This window comes from Pristiophorus japonicus, chromosome 5 (assembly GCF_044704955.1).
Source record: "Pristiophorus japonicus isolate sPriJap1 chromosome 5, sPriJap1.hap1, whole genome shotgun sequence".
In the NCBI taxonomy this organism is placed as follows: Eukaryota; Metazoa; Chordata; class Chondrichthyes; family Pristiophoridae; genus Pristiophorus; species Pristiophorus japonicus.
The window spans coordinates 65,900,582-65,921,755 of NC_091981.1; the positions used below are offsets into that span (position 1 = coordinate 65,900,582).

General features: G+C 43.9%; 1 protein-coding gene across 1 annotated transcript in view; it reads left to right on the forward strand.

Moving 5' to 3' along the window:
- Positions 1-331: 331 nt before the first annotated feature.
- Positions 332-21,174, forward strand: part of smim13 (small integral membrane protein 13) — a 32,901-nt gene continuing 12,058 nt past the window's right edge. Inside the window, exon 1 of the mRNA XM_070879877.1 lies at positions 332-691. Coding sequence (XP_070735978.1) covers positions 616-691 — 76 coding nt within the window. The 5' untranslated portion in view covers positions 332-615. The remainder of the gene's footprint in view (positions 692-21,174) is intronic.

Genomic DNA, 21,174 nt, shown 5'->3' on the forward strand with positions numbered 1-21,174 from the left:
AGCGACATTGAGATGCCATAGAAACAAGACTTTGAAGACGACAATTAAATATTCCAACGGTGAGTAAACAATTGCTATTTGTAAAGTGGGGGCTAAAATCACACTGTGTAAATTTGAATAACTCTATATGTAAGGATTAGCTTTGCGTTGGGGTATCCAATGAGTAAAACTACAACAACCGGATTTGCAGCCGGTGTTGAGCCCAGGAAGAGATGCATACCGGGAGTTGTAGTCAGGCTCCGCCCGGCTTGGGTCCCGAGCCGCGCTGATACTGCCGTTGTGAAACTACAATTACCGGCGTGCCACGGGGCCGCGCAGGCGCAGAGAGCGTCTGTCAGTGTGATTGCGCGGAGAGCGTGTGTCAGTGTGATCGCGCGGATTGCCGATAACCCTAGTATCAGCAGCCTCTATATTTGTAAACCACCATCGGAGTGGCTTTTTCAGTCCCTTGGCAGCGGCCAGGTTTATTGGTAGTACTCTGTTGCAGGACCGCAGTGAGACCTGTCTTCTTGCCACCGTGAAGTCAATGTTGGGCCTAGTGTTGGTGAGTGAGTCCTGCAGCTGTCACTGACACCCGCCTCCAGCCGCCAGCCGCCAGCCGCGTACATTCACAGGATGTTACAGAGCATCGGTCTGACCCTGCTTGTCTTGGTGGCCACTCTCTTTTGTGTCCTGCTGTTTATGCTTTTTGGTGAGTAACAAACCCGACGGAAGAAAATACATCACCATCGGCAGGTGGTACTCTTACAGCTACGGTCCAGCTGCTCTGTTCTAGACCACCGGCTAGAAGGACGAGTACCCTGTGTATCTATGTTTGGATGTCTGTCATTATCTGTCTCCAGTTAACTATATCTGTATGTATCCTAGCTATTACTATTGATTCTATTTATATCTATATCCTATCTATTTCTAGATGTCTATGTATTTACATAGACATATATATGTATCTATACTTATCTATCCCTCTCTTATATTATTGTATCTGTATGTTTGGAATATGTTTATATCAACAAATTGCATTTAAATAGCATTTTTAATATTAAAAAACGTCTTAAGGTGCTCCAAAGAGATGTAATTTAAAAAACGGATCCCAGCCACAAAGAGATGTAATTTAAAAAACGGATCCTAGCCGAAGGAAATATTAAGAGTGGTGATCATAAGCGTGGTCAAAGAGGTGGTTTTAAGGAGGATAGCGAGATGGAAGGGCCGCGGGGTTTAAGGAGAGAATTCCAGAGCGTGAGACCGAGACAGCTTGAAGGCATGATCACCAATGGTGGGGGATAAACAAGAAGCTAGAATGATAGGAATGCAGAGTTCTCGGATGGTTGTAAGGCTGAAGAAATTCACAGAAATAGGAAGGGGTGAGGCCATGAAGAGATTTGAACACAAGGGATGAGAATTTTTAATTTGAGGTATTAAGAGATTACGAGCCAATGTAGGTCAGTTAGGACAAGAGTTAGGATACAGGCAGCAGAGTTTCAGATGAGCTGAAGTTTATGGATGGTGTAGGATGGGAGGCTGTCCAGGGAGCATTGGAATAGTTGAGCCTGGAGGCGGCAGAGACATGGATCAAGGTTTCAGCAGCAGAGGTTTTGAGGTAGGAGTGGAGACAGGCAATGTTAGAGGTGGAAATAGGTAGCTTTTGTACTACTACTACTGATCGCTTACTCCATCAATGAAAGCGTAGCCATTGATGTGCAATGTTTCCAGCCTTCTCTGTCTTGCATGTAGTGTCATGCCGACTAGAGCCACAGTTGAACTTTTTGTGATGGAGAGGAAATTTGCTGGAGTTCTTTGAGAATGTAACGAGCAGGGTGGATAAGGGGGAACCAGTGGATGTGGTGTATTTGGATTTCCAGAAGGCATTCGATAATGTGCCACATAAAAGGTTACTGCGCACGTTAAAAGCTCACAGGGTTGGGGGTAATATATTAGCATGGATAGAGGATTGGCTAACTAACAGAAAACAGAGAGTCGGGATAAATGGGTCATTTTCCGGTTGGCAAACGGTAACTAGTGGGGTACCACAGGGATCGGTGCTGGGTCCTCAACTATTTACAATTTATATTAATGACTTGGATGAAGGGACCAAGTGTAATGTAGCTTGCTGATGATAGAAAGATGGTTGGGAAAGCAAGTTGTGAGGAGGACAAAAAATCTGCAAAGGGATATAGACAGGCTAAGTGAGTGGACAAACATTTGGCAGATGGAGTATAACATGGGAAACTGTGAGGTTATCCACTTGGGCAGGAAAAATAAAAAAGCTAATTATTATTTAAATGGAGAAAGATTACAAAATGCTGCAGTACAAAGGGACCTGGGGGTCTTGTGCAGGAAACACAAAACGTTAGTATGCAGGTACAGCAAGTAATCTGGAAGGCAAATGGAATGTTGGCCTTTATTGCATGGAGGGTGGAGTATAAAAGCAGAGAAGTCCTGCTACAACAACAGGATATTGGGAGACCACATCTAGAGTACTGCGTACAGTTTTGATCTTTTTTAAGGAGGCAGTTCAGAGAAGGTTCACTAGGTGGATTCCTGAGATGAAGGGGTTGACTTATAAAGAAAGGTTGGGCCTAGACTCATTGGACTTTAGAAAAATGAGAGATGATCTTATTGAAACATATAGAGCCCGAAATTGGTCGTCGTACCACACACTACTGCCCGCTTACTCCCCAAAAATGCAGTTTTGGTGAAAAAACACCTACATACCACCGACATACCGCCTGGTGGAAAATTCATCAGTGACATACCGCTGGGCGGCATGCACACCGCCCACCATGCAGACCACTGAAATACTGCCCGAAAGTGTAAAATTCATGACATAACGCATACTGTCCTCGAGAAGGTGCTTTTAAGTGAATCTTAAGTGGGCAGTATGTACACAGAGCTGACAGGTTTGTTTGATCTTTATAGTTCACAGTTTAATGTATTTTTAAATGAATTGGAGTATTTTCTAGTGTTAGGCAATAATATAAATGGTCTAATAAAGTCTTATTTAGTACTTTATTAATGAAGTATAATAAAAATGTTTAGTCTCTCTCTCATCCCCGAAGCCTCTCTTACCCCCCGGCCCCCCCTCTCCCCCCCACTGGTCTCTAAACCCCCCCCCCCCCCCCCCGGTCTCACTCACCGCCACCCCCCCCACCCCGATCGTCACCATCCCCACCCCCCCACAGCGACCCCCCTCGCCCCTCCCCCGCAGCGACCCCTCTCGCCCCTCCCCCGCAGCGACCCCTCTCGCCCCTCCCCCGCAGCGACCCCTCTCGCCCCTCCCCCGCAGCGACCCCTCTCGCCCCTCCCCCGCAGCGACCCCTCTCGCCCCTCCCCCGCAGCGACCCCTCTCGCCCCTCCCCCGCAGCGACCCCTCTCGCCCCTCCCCCGCAGCGACCCCTCTCGCCCCTCCCCCGCAGCGACCCCTCTCGCCCCTCCCCCGCAGCGACCCCTCTCGCCCCTCCCCCGCAGCGACCCCTCTCGCCCCTCCCCCGCAGCGACCCCTCTCGCCCCTCCCCCGCAGCGACCCCTCTCGCCCCTCCCCCGCAGCGACCCCCCTCGCCCCTCCCCCGCAGCGACCCCCCTCGCCCCTCCCCCGCAGCGACCCCCCTCGCCCCTCCCCCGCAGCGACCCCCCTCGCCCCTCCCCCGCAGCGACCCCCCTCGCCCCTCCCCCGCAGCGACCCCCCTCGCCCCTCCCCCGCAGCGACCCCCCTCGCCCCTCCCCCGCAGCGACCCCCCTCGCCCCTCCCCCGCAGCGACCCCCCTCGCCCCTCCCCCGCAGCGACCCCCCTCGCCCCTCCCCCGCAGCGACCCCCCTCGCCCCTCCCCCCCACAGCGTGTCTCTGGCCTCTCGGGGGTCGGAGTTTCACAGGCAGCATGGACGTGCGCACAACTCGGGAGCCGAAGATTCCAGAGTCGAAAAGCCTCCTCCGCCGCCACTGCTGGCTTCACTCTGCTCCTGTCCACTGCACTCCGCTCGGCTTACCGTCGAGAAAAATGAGATGAAATTCCCACCCACTCAGCCGCAGTGATCGGTGGCAGTAAAAAATGACGCACCACTAGGGGACTATCGAAAAATAGGTGGACAATGTGTTTGACCAATTTTGGCCCCATAAGATACTGAGGGGGCTCGACAAGATAGATATAGAGAGGATGTTTCCACTCATGGGGAAATTTAGAACTAGGGGGCATAGTTTAAGAATAAGGGGTCAACCATTTAGAACTGAGATGAGGAGAGATTTGTTCCCTCAGAGGGTCGTAAACCTGTAGAATTCTCTGCCCCAGGGAGCTGTGGAGGCTGGGTCATTGAATATATTTGAGGTGGAGATAGACAGATTTTTGAATGATAAGTGAGTGAAGGGTTATGGGGAGCAGGCAGGGAAGTAGAGCTGAGACCAAGATCAGATCAGCCATGATCTTATTAAATAGTGGAGCAGGCTCAAGGGGCCAATGGCCTACTCCTCCTATTGCTTATGTTCTTATGTATCTGTTGAGAGGAAATAATTAACAATGCCAACTGGGAAGGGAAGTTGGGTGTCAAATAATTTGGTACGAATGGGATCAAGGAGAGCAGGAGATTTATTTCAATCTATATACTTTAGATGCCCTATGGTATTGTTCAAGATAAATAAATGTTTAGATTTATCTTTGTTTAATTGTTTTGAATGTATTCTATCTTTGTAGCTTTTGATTTCTGATCTTGTGGCTGTTTGTGTTTGTATTGATTTCTTAATGTGTGTCTCCCCTTGCTCCTTAATATTCCCCTCACCCTCACTTCTTAATATGCCATCATTGCCCTACTGAAGTTGAAATTGCCCATGTGGGGATTGTTAAGGCCACTGAGCAGCATATAGGATAATGAGCATGGAGTGGTTACAATGGGTGGGGAGTGACAGAGAATGAAAGTTTGCAGGTTGTGGCTGAGTTTATGAGAAATGACTAGCGAGCAGGCAATGGAAGCAATGGCGAACAGGGAGCTACCATGGAAGTGGGCAAGTTGAGAGCGTAGCTTCAGAGAAGGGGCTAGGGAACAGCCAAGTATGCAGGATGAAACATGGAGAAATAGAGGCAGGCTGAAGAATGGTGCTGAGACTGAGAGCAGAGAGTGTGCAGAGGCACTGAGACAGCAGTGAGACCTAAACAACCAAAATATTCAGGGCAGGGGAACAGAGGCAAGAGGACAAAAAGGGAAAGCATCTAAATAAGTGAAATTAAATAATATAACAAATATGAAATAATATAAAAATACAATATAAATAAAAAGAAACTGAAGTTTAAAACTTAACTGCACAAAAAGCATGATAGGAATAGATTTAGAAGAACCACTCCAAAAATTGGATCCAGAAGCCATCTAGTGGTCAGAGCAATGCAATTACTTTTGTGAGACCTTCATAGGAAACTTCTATGCGAAATGTGGACATAGAAAAAAAGAAATACTAGTATTTATATAGTTCCTTTCATGACCACAGGATGACAACCGCTTTACAACCAATAGAGTACTTTCGAAGTCACTGTTGTAGGAAACGTGACAGCCAAATTGTGCACAGCAAGCTCCCACAAACAGCAATGTGATAATGGCCAGTTAATCTGTTTTTAGGTGATGGTTGAAGGATAAATATTAGGAATGTATAATGGGAATAGTTTATTATGATGAACTATTATGATCAAAAAGTGACAACAGAAGTAATGTTTGTAGACAGGAAATGGGTGCAGACATAAAATAATATATAGATATTTGTATCTGGCTATTTACATCTATAGATTATATTTGTGGCTAACTTAATAATGTTTATTGATATCTATATTGAATTCTTCCTTGGCATTGAGAATTGGAGGATATACTGTTTGATTAAAAATAGGGATGCATTATGCTTTGGGGTCTTTATAACCTTCTTGCCCTAAATTATTTCGGCTCTTGTATCTTAGACCACTTTCATGGGTGAGTCCAAACTCTCCATACCGTTGAGAAAGTCTGACCTTACCTCTGGATAAGCCTTCCCACATCCAGTCTATCCAACCCAGTCAGAATTTTATACGTTTCAATGAGATCCCCTCTCATTCTTCTAAACTCTAGTGAATACAGGCCTAGTCGATCCAATCTCTCCTCATATGACAGTCCTGCCATCCCAGGAATCAGTCTGGTGAACCTTTGCTGCACTCCCTCTATGGCAAGTATATCCTTAGGTAAGGAGACCAAAACTGCACACAATATTCCAGGTGCGGTCTCACCAAGGCTCTGTATAACTGTAGTAAGACATCCTTGCTCCTGTACTCAAATCCTCTTGCAATGAAGGCCAACATACCATTTGCCTTCCTAACCGCTTGCTGCACCTGCATGTTTGCTTTCAATGACTGGTGTACAAGGACATTCAGGTCCCTCTGTACATCGACACTTCCCAAGCCATCACCATTTAAATAATACTTTGTCCTTATGTTTTTCCTACCAAAGTGGATAACTTCACATTTATCCACGTTATACTGCATCTGCCATGTGTTTGCCTACTCATTCAACCTATCTAAATCGCCTTACAGCATCTTTGCGTTATCATCATCATCATCATCATAGGCAGTCCCTCGGAATCGAGGACGACTTGCTTCCACTTCATCCTCCTCACAACTCACAATCCCAACTAGTTTTGTGTCGTCGGCAAACTTGAAAATATTACATTTGGTTCCCTCATCCAAATCATTTATATATATATATATATATATATATATATATATAGATATATATATGCTGGGGCCCAAACACTGATCCCTGTGGTACCCCACTAGTCACTGCCTGCCACCCCGAAAAGACCCGTTCATTCCTACTCTTTGTTTCCTGTCAATTAACCAATTTTCAATCCATGCCAATACATAACCCCCAATCCTATGTGCTTTAATTTTGCACACTAACCTCTTATGTGGGACTTTATCAAAGGCCTTCTGAAAATCCAAATACACCACATCCACTGGTTCTCCCTTATCTTTTCTATCAGTTACATCCTCAAAAAACTCCAGTAGGTTTGTCAATCACTATTTTCCTTTCATAAATTCATGTTGACTTTGATAATCCCGTTGATATTATCTAAGTGTGCCGTTATCACATCCTTTATAATAGACTCCAGCATCTTCCCTACTACTGATGTTATGCTAACCGGTCTGTAGTTCCCCGTTTTCTCTCTCCCTCCTTTTTTAAATAGTGGAGTTACATTTACCACCCTCCAACCTGCAGGAACTGTTCCATAATCCTATAGAATTTTGGAAGATGACAACCAATGCATCTACTATTTCCATGGCTACCTCTTTTAGTAATCGGGGATGCAGATTCATCAGGCCCTGGGGATTTAACTGCCTTCAATCCCATTATTTTCTCCAGCACTATTTTCTTACTAATTATCATTTCCTTTAATTCCCCTTGCTCACTAGATGCTTGGTTCCCTAGCATTTCTGGGACTTTATTTGTATCCTCTTCCATGAAGACAGAACGAAGTATTTATTTAATTGTTCTGCCATTTCCTTGTTCCCCATTACAAATTCTCCCAATTCTGTCTGTAATGTCAACATTTGTCTTCACTAATCTTTTTCTTTTTACGTACTTGTAGAAACTTTTACGTCGGTTTTTATGTTCCTTGTAAGTTTACTCTCATACTCTCTTTTTCCCCACTTAATCAATCTCTTGGTCCCTTTTGCTGAATTCTAAATTGCTCCCAATCCTTAGGCTTGCTACTTTTTCTGGCAACTTTGTATAACTCTTCTTTGGATCTAATACTATCCTTAATTTCTTTTGTTAGCCATGGTTGAGCCACTTTTCCTTTTGTGTTTTTACTTCAGAAAGGAATGTATAACTGTTGCAATTCATGCATTCGTTCATTAAATATTAGCCATTGCCTATCCACCATCATGCCTTTTAATGAATCTTCCCAATCTATCATAGCCAATTCATTCCTCATACCTTCATAGTTTCCTTTGTTTAGATTTAGGACCCTAGTTTCAGATTGGACTACTTCACTTTCCATCTTAATAAGAAATTCAATCATGTTATGGTCACTCTTCCCTAAAGGACCCCGTACAACAAGACTTAATTAACCCCTTCTCATTACACAATACCCAATCTGGGATAGCTTGTTCCCTAGTAGGCTCCTCAAAATACTGGTCTAAAAAAAACACCTCGTACACACTCCAGAAATTCATCTGCCACAGTATTATTACTAATTTGGTTTGGCCAGTCTATATGTAGATTAAAGTCACCTACGATTACTGTAGTACCCTTGTTACATGCATCTCTAATTTCCTGTTTGATGCCGTCCCCTACACTGCCACTACTTTTTGGAGGCCTGTAGACAACTTCCACCAATGTTTTCTGCCCCTTGGTACTCCTTGGCTCCACCCAGACTGATTCTACATCTTGATTTTCTGAGCCAATATCCTTTCTCACTATTGCTCTGATTTCACCCTTTATAACAATGCCACACCACCCCCTCTTGCTTTATGCCTGTCCTTCCTAAATATCGAATATCCTTAGATATTCAGTTCCCAACCCTGGTCTCCCTGCAACCATGTCTCCATAATTGCAGCTTTTTGGTATCTGTTTACATCTATTTGCGCTGTTAATTCGTCTACCTTACTACAGATGCTTCATGCATTCAGTTACAATGCTTTTAAATTTGTTTTTTTTAACATTATTAGACATCTTAACATTATTTTGTACTATAGCCCTATTTGTCTTATTGCTATTTTTTCTTACCTGGACCCTATTTGTTTGTGGACTCTTTTGTTTGTGTGCTCTGTCCCTTCCTGACATAATCTGGTTATCCTTACCACAATCACTTTCCTGCATTGCTTCCTTTTCTTTTCTCTTTAGCATTCTAGATTGCTCTCTACTGCGACCGTCCTCCCCCCCCCTTATTTAGTTTAAACCCTATCTACCTCCTTAGTTAGTCGGTTCGCTAGAACTCTGGTCCCAGCATAGTTCAGATGTAGTCCGTCCCCACGGAACAGCTCTCTCTTTCCAGAGTATTGGTGCCAGTGCCCCATGAATCGAAACCCACTTCTCCCACACCAACCTCTGAGCCACGCATTCATCTCCCTGATTCTATTAGCCCTATGCCAATTTGCTCGTGGCTCAGGTAATAATACAGAGATTATTACCTTTGTGGCTCTGCTTTCAATTTAGTCCCTAACTGTTCAAACTCTCTCAGCAGAACCTCTTTCTTAGTCCTACCTATGTCATTGGTACGTGTACCACAACAACTGGATCCTCCCCCTCCCACTCCAAGTTCTTCTCCAGCCCGGAGGAGATGTCCTTTACCCTGGCACCGAGTAGGCAACATAGCCTTCGGGACGCACACTCTTGGCTGCAGAGAACCCTATCTATCCCCCTAACTATACTGTCCCCTACTACAACCACCTGCTTCTTTACTCCCCCCACTTGAATGGCTTTCTGCAGCACGGTGCCTTGGTCAGTCTGCTTGTCCACCCCACAGTCTGCCACTTGTCCTCAAGGGTTGCAAGAACCTCAAATCTATTGGTCAAATGCAGGGACTGAGGCTCCTGCAATACTACCTCCTGGATCCCCTTACCTGCTTCATTCATAGTCACACCGTCCTGTCTCGAACCACATGTCAATTCTAAAGTATTTAATCTAGAGGGTGTGGCTGCCTCCTGGAGCAAAATGTCCAGGTAACTTTCTCCCTCCCTGATGTCTCGCAATATCTGCAGCTCGGACTCCAGCTCCTCAACTTGGAGCCGAAGTTCGTTGAGCCGCAGACACTTAGCGCAGATGTAGTCGCCCTGATCCAAAACGTCCAGAAGCTCCCATATATTGCAGGCGGCAACACATCTCCTGTTTTCCCATTATATTATTTAATTAATTAGTTTAGCGTTAATCAAGTATTTACCCTATGTAGTTTATTACATTAGTTAAACAAATAAAGGTTAGTTTTTAGTATTTAGTTATATGCTATATGTTCATTTAAAGAAAAACTTAGCCCACAATCACGGCCAATCACTTTCCTGCCTTACCTGCGATGTCACACAGCAGAGTTCTCCCCACTCGGAGACATACGATCTCCTGGGAGAGGCAAAAAAAACCAGATAAAAACCCAGGCCAATTGGGGAAAAAATCTGGGAAAATTCCTCTCTGACCCAACCAGGCGAACGAAACTAATCCAGGAGATCACACTGGCCGTATGCTGTGGTCTGCTGTGGCTTTTATCCCCACTCTCGGGTCTCGGTCTGCTCCCGCTCAGGTACTACGCCGCCGCTCTGCGGAAAAAGTTAGGAAAAACAAGGCAAAGCAACACCTCCCGCCCCCACTTAACTCTCCCACGGACCAAACGCTTGTTTTCTCACTGAGCTGAAGCTCAAAAATACAAAGCGTGATGGAGAAAGTGTTACAGGACACACACATGGAGTGGATGATACACAAGACTTTTAATTTATTTTATATATTCTATAAATATCTCCATATATCAATTATACTTGTCTATAAATGAAACTTAACGTGATACAACCACTTTAGTGACACTTTTTGTGAAGTTAAGCGCGCCTGAAGTTGCCAAAGCTTCAATTGTTGTGGCTAGTTGGGAAATTTTGAATTAAGATAACTGTGTAACCTTAGTACAAAAATAGTATAAATTTGTTGTTAAAACGAAGCCACAGGTTCATTGCTATGGTTCAAATAGACATTGAAGTGTGTCTTATCCTGAAATAGGGGACAGTATGCTATTTAAAGTTTGCAGCTCATGGTTCTGTATTCTAACATAATGCACATTAGCTACAGTATATAAATAAACAAAATGTATTGTGCTGTAATTACTGAGTCACCTCAGTTGAGCCTATTCCTGGAGTGTAGGCTTAATGCACACTATTGCTGCTCTCTCAGCTAATAGAACACGTAAGAATCATGAATAATCTTTCTATGGATGCATATTATTAAAAGAACTATCCGGTATTTTTAAAAATGTGCTTTTCAGCCTTCTGTAGTTTTTCCTCAACCTTCTGCAGTTTTGTCCTTTAACTAGTTTAAATGCACTATGCAATTCACAGAGTAAATGTACTATGTACCATTGGTGGTCGTGCCTTCTGTTGCCGAGGCCCCAAGATTTGGAACTCCCTCCCTGAACCTCTCCACCTCTCTTTCCTCCAAGAAGCTCCTTAAAACATACCTCTTTGACCAAGCTTTTTTTTGGTCACGTAGAAACATAGAACATAGAAATTTACAGCGCAGAAGGAGACCATCTCAGCCACACGGCACTTGGTCAGCAGCCCTAAAGGTTACATATAAACCTATGAACAATGACGAAAAGGCAAAGAGCACGCAGCCCAACCAGTCTGCCTCACCACAATTGCGACACCCCTTATACTAAAACATTCTACACTCCACCCCAACCGGAGCCATGTGATCTCCTGGGAGAGGCAAAAACCAGATAAAAACCCAGGCCAATTTAGGGAGAAAAAATCTGGGAAAATTCCTCTCCGACCCATCCAGGCGATTGAAACTAGATCACCCTGGCCGTATTCTATTCCCTGCAGTATTTACCATTATATCTGCTCCGTCCAACAAAAGGACACCCAGTCTAATCCCAATTACCAGCTCTAGGTCCGAAACCCTGCAGGTTACTGCACTTTAAGTGCCCATCCAACCAGTTCTTAAAAGTGGTGAGGGTTTCTGCATCCACCACTCTTCCAGGCAACCAGTTCCAGATCCCCACAACCCTCTGCGTAAAGAAGCCCCTCCCTCAAATCCTCTCTTAAACCTTCCACCAACCACCTTAAAACTATGCCCTCTCATAATAGACCCCTCCATCAATGGAAATAGACCCTTATTATCCAATATGTCCAGGCCCCTCAATATTTTGTACACCTCAATGAGGTCTTCTCTCAGCCTCCTCTGTTCTAATGAGAACAAACCCAGCCTATCCAATCTGTCCTCATAACTAAGATTCTCCATTCCAGGCAGCATCCTAGTAAATCTCCTCTGCACCCTCTCTAGTGCAATGACGTCCTTCCTATAATACGTTGACCAGAACTGCACGCAATACTCCAGCTGTGGCCTAACCAAAGTATTATGCAATTTAAGCATAACCTCCCTGCTCTTATATTCTATGCCTCGGCCAGTAAAGGCAAGCATTCCGTATGCCTTCTTAACCACATTATCAACCTGGCCTGCTACTTTCAGGGATCTGTGGACAAGTCCCTTTGTTCATCTACACTATTAAGTGGCCGACCGCTTAATATGTATTCCCTTTCCTTATTAGCCCTCCCAAAATGCATCACCTCACACTTCTCTAAATTAAGTTCCATTTCCCACTGCTCTGCCCAACTGACCAGTAGATTGATATCCTCCTGTAGCCCATGACTTTCCTGTTCATTCTCAACCACCTGCAATAATTTCTACTTATGCGGCTCAGTGTCAAATTTTGATCTCATAATACTCCTGTGAAGCGCCTTGGGACATTTCACTACGTTAAAGGCGCTATATAAATACTTGTTGTTATGTGTCCTAGCCAATATTTATCCCTCAACCAACATCATTTTAAAAAAAAACAGATTATTGGGTCATTATCACATTGTTGTTTGCGGGAGCTTGCTGTGCGTAAATTGGCTGCTACGTTTCCTACATTACAACAGTGACTACACTTCAAAAAGACCTTGGTTGGCTGTAAAGTGCTTTGGGACGTTAGTTAACTTTCAATTTGATTATGATCAGATACAATGAGAATTATAATCAGCTTGTCACATCTGACTGCCTACTACTTGTTGGGAATTGGGGTTAGAGATGGGAATTATGACTTTTTTTTCTACCCTAGCTTGATAAGATCAAGACCAATGTAGTGTCCCTACTGCTGTACTGGCTGAGTGCGATAAGCTAACAGTCCAGATCAGGGTTTCAATCAGGGACCTACTTGGACTTATCATCATAGGCGGTCCCTCGAACGAGGATGACTTGCTTCCACATGAATTCACAGATGTTTCAATGAAGGACCCAGTGTTACAGTCCCGAACTCCAATTGAGGGGGTGGAAGATGCCTGTGCGTGGATTTTTTTAACGTGTTGGTGACCGTTGCAAACCAGCCACCACACGGGCTCAACAGAGCTAAGCCTTTATCCAGACGACTGGAGACCTGCTGTGCTGCATGGACCTAGTGCGCAAACATATTGCTGTGTGGGCTGGGCCCTCGGCTCTTCTGGGCCCTGAACCCTTGGACTACATGACCCAGTACTACACTGGGTAGGGGATATAATCCATAAGGCTTTGGAGGGATCTTAAAAGTATGTTGAATGTTAACATCTGTTCAATATTTGTGGCATATCAAAATGCTATATAGTTGCCAACCATAAATTTTTGGAGCAGACACTCAACTTTTCTGGGCCCTGTTTGTGATGTTTGCACGGGAGGGAAGAGCTGCTTTTGGGGCTGGCTAAATTGGCTCATAACTCTGTGTGATTCGTGTCTTCTGTACATGCATCCCAAATTCAGCTAGCCCTCCTGGCAAACAGCATAAGCAAGGGCTAGTTGGCAACCATGATTAATTATTTTCTAACCAGTAAGCATTGGTTGAATGTACAAGCGTTGGAAAGTAATACGCAATTGTAAGTGCACATTTTTCTTGAAATGAATATTGCAGAATGATAGTTTTTTCTTGGAATCCAAACACTGTCTAATTCAGAGCAGACAACTTGTTAATGGACCATAGTTGTGGAACAAAAAAGTAAATAAAATTTGAAGGTGGCAGGAGAAGTTGATAAGGCTGTTTTTAAAAAAAAAGCATACGGGATCTTTGGCTGTATAAATAGAGGCATAAGCCCTGAAATTTAGGGAGAGGTGGGAAGGGTACGGGGGAGCTCAGTAGTGTGGGAAAAACCCGGGGACACAGAGGTCCTGCTGAATTTAAAGACAGGATTGCGCTATAATTTTTTTCTTTCATTTCCCTCCCGTCTGCTGGCCAAATTGACAGGCTACCAGGCGGGGAAACCAGTGGCAGAAGACCACAGCCAGGGAACCTTGGGGACGGTACCCAGAAATCAGGAGGGGCAGGGAGCGAGAGATTGGGGCTTGGGTTGGGGGAAGAGAGGCCATTACAGGAGAGAGAGTGAGAGAACGGGGCAGGGGTGGGGCATGGCAGAGGCCATCATTGGGAATGAGCGAGAGAGAGATCGGGGCTGGGGGTGGTGGCAGAGACCATCACGGAAGGAGGGGGGCGAGAGATTGGGACCTGGGAGGGGTGAAGGGAGGTTGGAGATCATAGATAGGGGAGTTCAAAGGCCTTCTCGAGGGGTCGGGGGATCAGTCCTGATCCTCCAGCCCACAAGGAATGCTGTAAAAGTAACTTGCCTTCTTGAGCATGCAGCGCCTGCCTCCCTTCTACTGCTGGGTTACCCGAGATCTAGGAAAAACACACTGCAACTGTTAAATTGAAATTAGTCTCCCAGTTGCATTGTGTGAGGCTTATTTAAATATGCTAATGAAGTTCCCTGCCTCTTGCATACATGGCATATTGGGGACATGTCCCCCCCTCCCCCTTTTAAATTTTTAACCTCAACTCTTCCTCCCGTCATGGGGGTGCGAAGGGTTGATATTGAGGCCATTGTGTCAAATATTTAAAAAGGAAAAAATCTTCCGTAAATGAAGTGTCCTACCTCTCGAGGGCAGGACATTCACACAACTCTAATCCCGCTGCCATAAATATGGCAATGAGCGTGTACATGGCAGGTTGGGGATGCGTTCTCCATTTAAAAATATTTAAACCCCTCCCTCCCGCCCCAACTGATGCTCTGCTGCCCGTTGTGAGAAAGTTAATAGGACGCAGCTATTTGCACTCCAAAATGCTATGATTTACTCTCCATGATGACATGACCTGATTGCTGATTGGTCCCCTTGGAGGATAAGACACACCTAGAAGTTTCCCCCCTCACCGGTCTCTCTCTTCCTACCCCCCCCCCCCCCCCGGTCTCTCTCCTCCCACGCTCCCCCTCCGGTCTCTTTCCTCCCCCCCACCCCTCCAGTCTCTCTCTCATAGAATACAACAGCAAAGAAGTTATGGTAAATCTTAAAAAATCAGTGGTTTGGCCTCAACGGGAGTATTGTAACAATTCTGGGCACCACAATTTAGAAAGGATGTCAAGGTGTGAGTAATTTATGTAAGGTTTGGTCCCTTGCACAAAGAGACTAGAGGATGTTTTGTTCTGAAGTATAAAAGCTTTGTTAAGCAGTTACAATATAACTAGTAAAGATGTTAAAATATAAGAGTACAATTATAACATAAGACGTTGAGATACAACCTGGTTAAAACTTAACACCAACGAGGTTTTGAGGCGATCAATCTTTAAGGGCCTTGTGATAACACTTGAGCTGTCCTAGCTTACTCTGAGGACATTCTAACATATACGATTTAAGCCTCAACTTATATCCGTTATAATCATCCAATAGTTCTTGCAGGGTCTTGAGCACTTTTGAGCACTCCTGCCAATCATTTTACTGTTTCTCAAGCTAAGCAGCCATCTGCTAACTCCCACACATTCCACAACGAGGGAGAAACAGACAGTGCCTGATAGTAATGCTTCCCATGCCATCGGGGACTAAGCACAACTGCTCTTTCAAAGATCCAGCACAGATACAATGGGCCAACTGGCGGCCTCCTGTGCTGTAGATTTCTATGATTCTGTGATCCTATAAACATGATATAATCGTGGCATTTATCAAGGCCGCTGCAACTAAACAAGGTTTTGGCAATCTTTAATTGAGTATCAGTAGAATAAGTAGAATGATATAGCACAGATGTCTGTTGGTCGTGGAAGACACTATATAATTCCAAGTCTTTTCTTTCTTTCAGAAAGGGGCCATTCAGCCTATCGTGCCTCTGCAGGCTCTTTTGTATAGTTATCCATATAGCCCTACAAATCTTTTCCCTTCAAGTATTTATCCAATTCCTTTTTGAAAGTTACTATTAAATCTCCTTCTATCACCCTTTCAGGCAGTGCATTCCAATTCACAACTCGCTGTGTAAAAAAAAAAAAATGTTTCCTCATGTCAATTCTTTTGCCAATCACAAATCTGTGTCCTCTGGTTACCGACCCTTCTGCCACTGGAAACTGTTACTCCTTATTTACACTATCAAAACCGTTTATGATTTTGAATGCCGCTATCAAATCTCCTCTTAATGTTCTCTGCACTAAGGAGATCAAACCCAGTTTCTCCAGTCTCTCCACATAACTGAAGTCCCTTATCACTGGTACCATTCTAGTAAATTGCTTCCGCACCCTCTCTTAGACCTTGACATCCTTCCTAAAGTTTGGTGCGCAGAAGTGAGCACAATACTCCAGCTGAGGCCTAACCAGTGTTTTATAAAGGTGTAACATATTGCCTCTCCTAATTCTTCCCACTAAAATATATAATTTTGCACTTCTCTGCATTAAATTTTATCTGCCATGTGTCTGCCCCTTTCACTAGTCTGTCTATGTTCTCCTGAAGTCTGCAACTATCCTCCTAATTGTTTACCACACTTCCGAGTTTTGTGCCATCTGCAAACTTTGAAATGGTGCCCTGTACACCCAAGTCCAGGTCATTTATTTATATAAGGATATATACCCTTATCCTAATACTGAACCCTGGAGAACATGACTATACAGTGTACTTCCCTCCAGTCTGAAAAACAACTGTTCACAACTCTCTCTCTTAGCCAATTTTGTATCCATGCTGCTGCTGTCCCTTTAATCCAATGGGCTTTACTTGTGTTAACAAGTTTATTATGTGGTACTTTGTCAAACACCTTTTGAAAGTCCATATACACAGCTACAACCGTACTACACTTATCAACCCTCTCCGTTATTTCATCTCTCAAATTGAGCTCAAGTTAGTCAGACACAATGTGCCTTTAACAAATTTGTGCTTAGCCCAAATGCCAATTAATTTTCTCCCAGATTATTGTCTCCAGCAGTGATATTAAGCTGACTGGCCTATACTTGCTAGGTATATCCCTCTCCTTTTTAAACAGGGGTGTAACATTTGAAGTCCTTCAGTCCCCTGGCACCACCCCCATATCTGAGGAGGATTGGAAGATTGTGGTCAGAGCCATTATTTCAATCCTTACTTCCCTAAGTAATCTAGGATGCATCCCATCCGGACCAGGTGACTTTTCTACTTGGAGGACTGCCAACCTTTTAAGTACCTCTTTATCTATTTTTATCTTATACAATATCCCTACTACTCCTCCTTTACTTGGTACATTAGCAGCAAACTCTTTCCCAGTGAAAACAGATGCAAAGTATTCATTTAGTATCTCAGCCATACCCTCTGCCTCCACAAGAATATCTCCTTTTTGGTCCCTTATTTGCCCTATCCTTAAGGCCTTTGACTACAGTTTTACTATTTATATGCTTATAAAAGACTTATTTTATGTTGGTCACTAATCTATTCTCATAAACTCTCTGTTCCTTTTGTTTAGATCTTTACTTTCTATATTCAGCTTGGTTCTCCACTGTATCATGAACCATACATTTGTCATAAGCCTCCTTTTTCTGTCTAGTTTTAATCTCTATGGAGTAGAATTTCTGCTTGGTTTTTTTCGGCGCAATTCGGCAGCGCAAAGACCGCAACATTTTTTGCGCAAATTACACCCAGCGCAAATTGAGTTTCTGTGATATTTTGCACTAGTTTAAAAAACATTGTGCTAGAAGCTGGCCCTGCCCACAATACTGTCCATTCTCCCAGGATGAATTAATCACCATTGGGAGTTTCTGCTAATTGCCTTTGAGGAGGCTCTAAAAAATTAAGCTGGTTCTTTTGAGTATGTTTTAAAAGCTTTTGAATGTATTTATTTATTCAGAAACTGACTACTGTGTTCCAATATAACTAGCAAATGAGTCTGTATATTTATTTAAAAGTCATTTTCAGTCATTTAAAATCAGGTTACTCAGATGGTGGGTAACCCATTTTCATCTGGATTAATCAAACTGCACCAAGCTATCTCTCTTAAATATATCAATGAATATATGTTAAAAAGCAAAATTATAAAAAATGTTACGTTTTAAAACACTGCCTGATTGCACTGGTTCATGGCAGAGTTTGTATTTGCCGATATGCAAATGACTTTGAGTGGAAACTCGAAAAAAGAAACACTTCTCAGAACGGGTGCAATCACCGATTGCATCCAAAGCGGAAACTCTACTCTTATATATTTCGTCATCCTGGGAGCTCTAGCTTTGAGTGCCCTTCCTTTCCTTTGGGTGCCTTTGTGGGAATGTGTCTCTTCTGTATCTGAACCATTTCCTTTTTGAAGGCCTACAAGTGTTCAATTACTGTTTTGCCTACCACTTTTTGATTCTTACTCTTCTTGGCTAGATCACTTTTGAATTAATTGAAGTTAACCTTCCTCCAATTAAGTATTTTTATGCTTGATTGTCCCTTGTTCTTTTCCATAACTATTCTAAACCCGATGATATTATGATCACTGTTCCCCAAATGCACCCCCACTGAAACATGCGCCACTTGCCACACTTTATTTCCCAGAACTAGATGCAGCACTCGTTCCTTCCTCGTTGGGCTGGAAACACACTGATCAAGAAAGTTCTCAGCAGGAGCTGGAGTAGGGCATTTGGTCCCTCGAGCCTGCTCCGCCATTCCCGCACTATCCCTTGGTTCCCTTAGTATCCAAATATCTATCGCTCTCGGTCTTGAATATACTCAACAACTGAGCATCCACAGCCCTCTAGGGTAGAGAATTCCAAAGATTCACAACCCTTTGAGTGAAGAAATTTCTTGTCATCTCAGTCCTAAATGGCTGATCCCTTATTCTGAGATTGTGACCCCCCCCCCCCTAGTTCTAGATACCCTGGGGAAACATCCTCCCAGCATCTACCCTGTCAAGCCTCTTAAGAATTTTATACATTTCAATGAGATCACCTCTCATTCTTCTAAATACTAGGGAATATATGCCAAGTCTACTCAATCTCTCCTCATAGGACAATCTCCCCATCCCAGAAATCAGTTTAGTGAACCTTTGTTCCACTCCCTCGAAGGCTAGTATATCCTTCCTTGGCTAACAAGACCAAAAATGTTCACAGTACTCCAGGTGTGGTCTCACCAAGGCCCTATATAATTGCAGTAAGACTTCTTTACTCTTATACTCCAATCCTTATGTAATAAATACCATTTGCTTTTCTAATTGCTTGCTGTACCTGCATGTTAACTGTCTGATTCATGAAAAAGGACACCCAGGTGCCTCTGAATACCAACATTTCCCAATCTCTTCATCATTTTAAAAATATTCTGCTTTTCCGACAAAGTGGGTAACTTTACATTTCTCCACGTTATATTCCATCTGCTATGTTCTTACCCACTCACTTAATCTATCTATATAGCTTTGCAGCATCTTTGCGTCCTCGCAATTTACTTTCTTACCTAGCTTTGTATCGTCAGCAAACTTATGATACATTATACTCTGTCCCATAATCTAAGTCATTAATATAGATTGTAAATAGCTGAGGTCCAAGCACTGATTCTTGTGGTACCGCACTAGTTACAGCCTGCCAACCTGAAAATGACCCTATTCTTTGTTTTCTGGCCACTAACCAATCCTCAATCCATGCTAATATATCCCATGAGCCCTAATTTTGCGTAATAACCTCTTGTGTCACGCCGTATTGAATGCTTTCTGTAAATTGAAATACACTACATCCACTTACCTACCCTGCTAGTTAGAAACTCAAAAAACTCAACAGATTTGTTAAACATGATTTCCCTTTTGTAAATCTGTTTTGACTCTGCCCAATCATATTATGATTTTCTAAGTGCCCTGTTGCCACATCCCTGATAGTAGATTCCAGCATTTTCCCTACTACTGATGTCAGGCTAACTGGTCCATAGTTCCCTGTTTTCTCTCTCCGCTTTCTTGATTAGCAGGGTTACATTTGCTAACTTCAAATCTGCGGAGACTATTCTAGAACCTAGGGAATTGTACAACTTTCATAAATTCCTCCCTCTCTTTGCCCTTTTAGACTGTTGCTTCCCAGTCCAAATGAGAATAATTGAAGTCCTCCATTATCACTACTCTGCAGTTCTTGTATCTTTCTATAATTTACCTGTAAATTTGCTCCTGTATCCCCTTCCCACTATTTGGTGGCCTATAGTATACACTGCTCCTTAACTCCAACCAAATTCTGTCTTGGGCCCTTCAGCGACATCATCCCTTTCCAATATTAGTTCCTTTGATTAATACTGCCAACCCCCTCCTTTTTTGCTTTTCCTATCTTTCCTGAATGCCTTGTAGCCAGGAATATTAAGTTCCCAATCGCCACAAGTTTGAGCCAGGACTCTTTTTATTTTTTTTGATTGATTCATGGGATGTGGGTGTCTCTGGCGAGGCCAGCATTTATTGCCCTTCCCTAATTGCCCTGAAGAAGGTGGTGGTGATGAGCCGCCTTCTTGAACTGCTGCAATCCGTGTGGTGAAGGTACTCTCCCAATGCTGTTACGGAGGGAGTTCCAGGACTTTGATCCAGCGACGATGAAAGAATTGCGATATACTTCCAATAATGTGTAACTTGGAGGGGAACTTTCTGGTGATGGTATTGTCATGCGCCTGCTGCCTCTGTCCTTCTAGTTTGTAGAGGTCCTGGATTTGGGAGCTGCTGCTGAAGAAGCCTTGGTGAGTTGCTGCAGTGCATCTTGTAGATGGTACACACTGCAGGCACGGTGGTGGAGGAAGTGAATGTTTAAGATGGTGGATGGAGTGCCAATCAAGCGGGCTGCTTTCTCCTGGATAGTGTCGAGTTTCTTGAATGTTGTTGGAGCTGCACTCAACCAGGCAAGTGGGGAGTATTCCATCACACTCCTGACTTGTGTCTTGTAGGTGGTGGAAAGGCTTTGGGCAGTCAAGAGTTGAGACACTCGCTGCAGAATACTCTCTGACCTGCTCTTGCTGCCACAGTATTTATGTGGCTGGTCCAGTTAAGTTTCTGTTCAATGGTGACACCCCAGGATGTTGATGGTGGGTGATTCAGCAATGGTAATGCTATTGAATGCCAAGGGGCAGTGGTTAGACCTTGCTTGCTGGAGATAGTCATTGGCTGGCACTTGTGTGACACGAATGTTACTTGCCACTTCTCATCCCAAGCCTGAATGTCATCCAGTTCTTGCTGCATGTGGTCATGGACTGCTTCATTACCTGAGGAGTTATGAATGGCACCGAGCACTG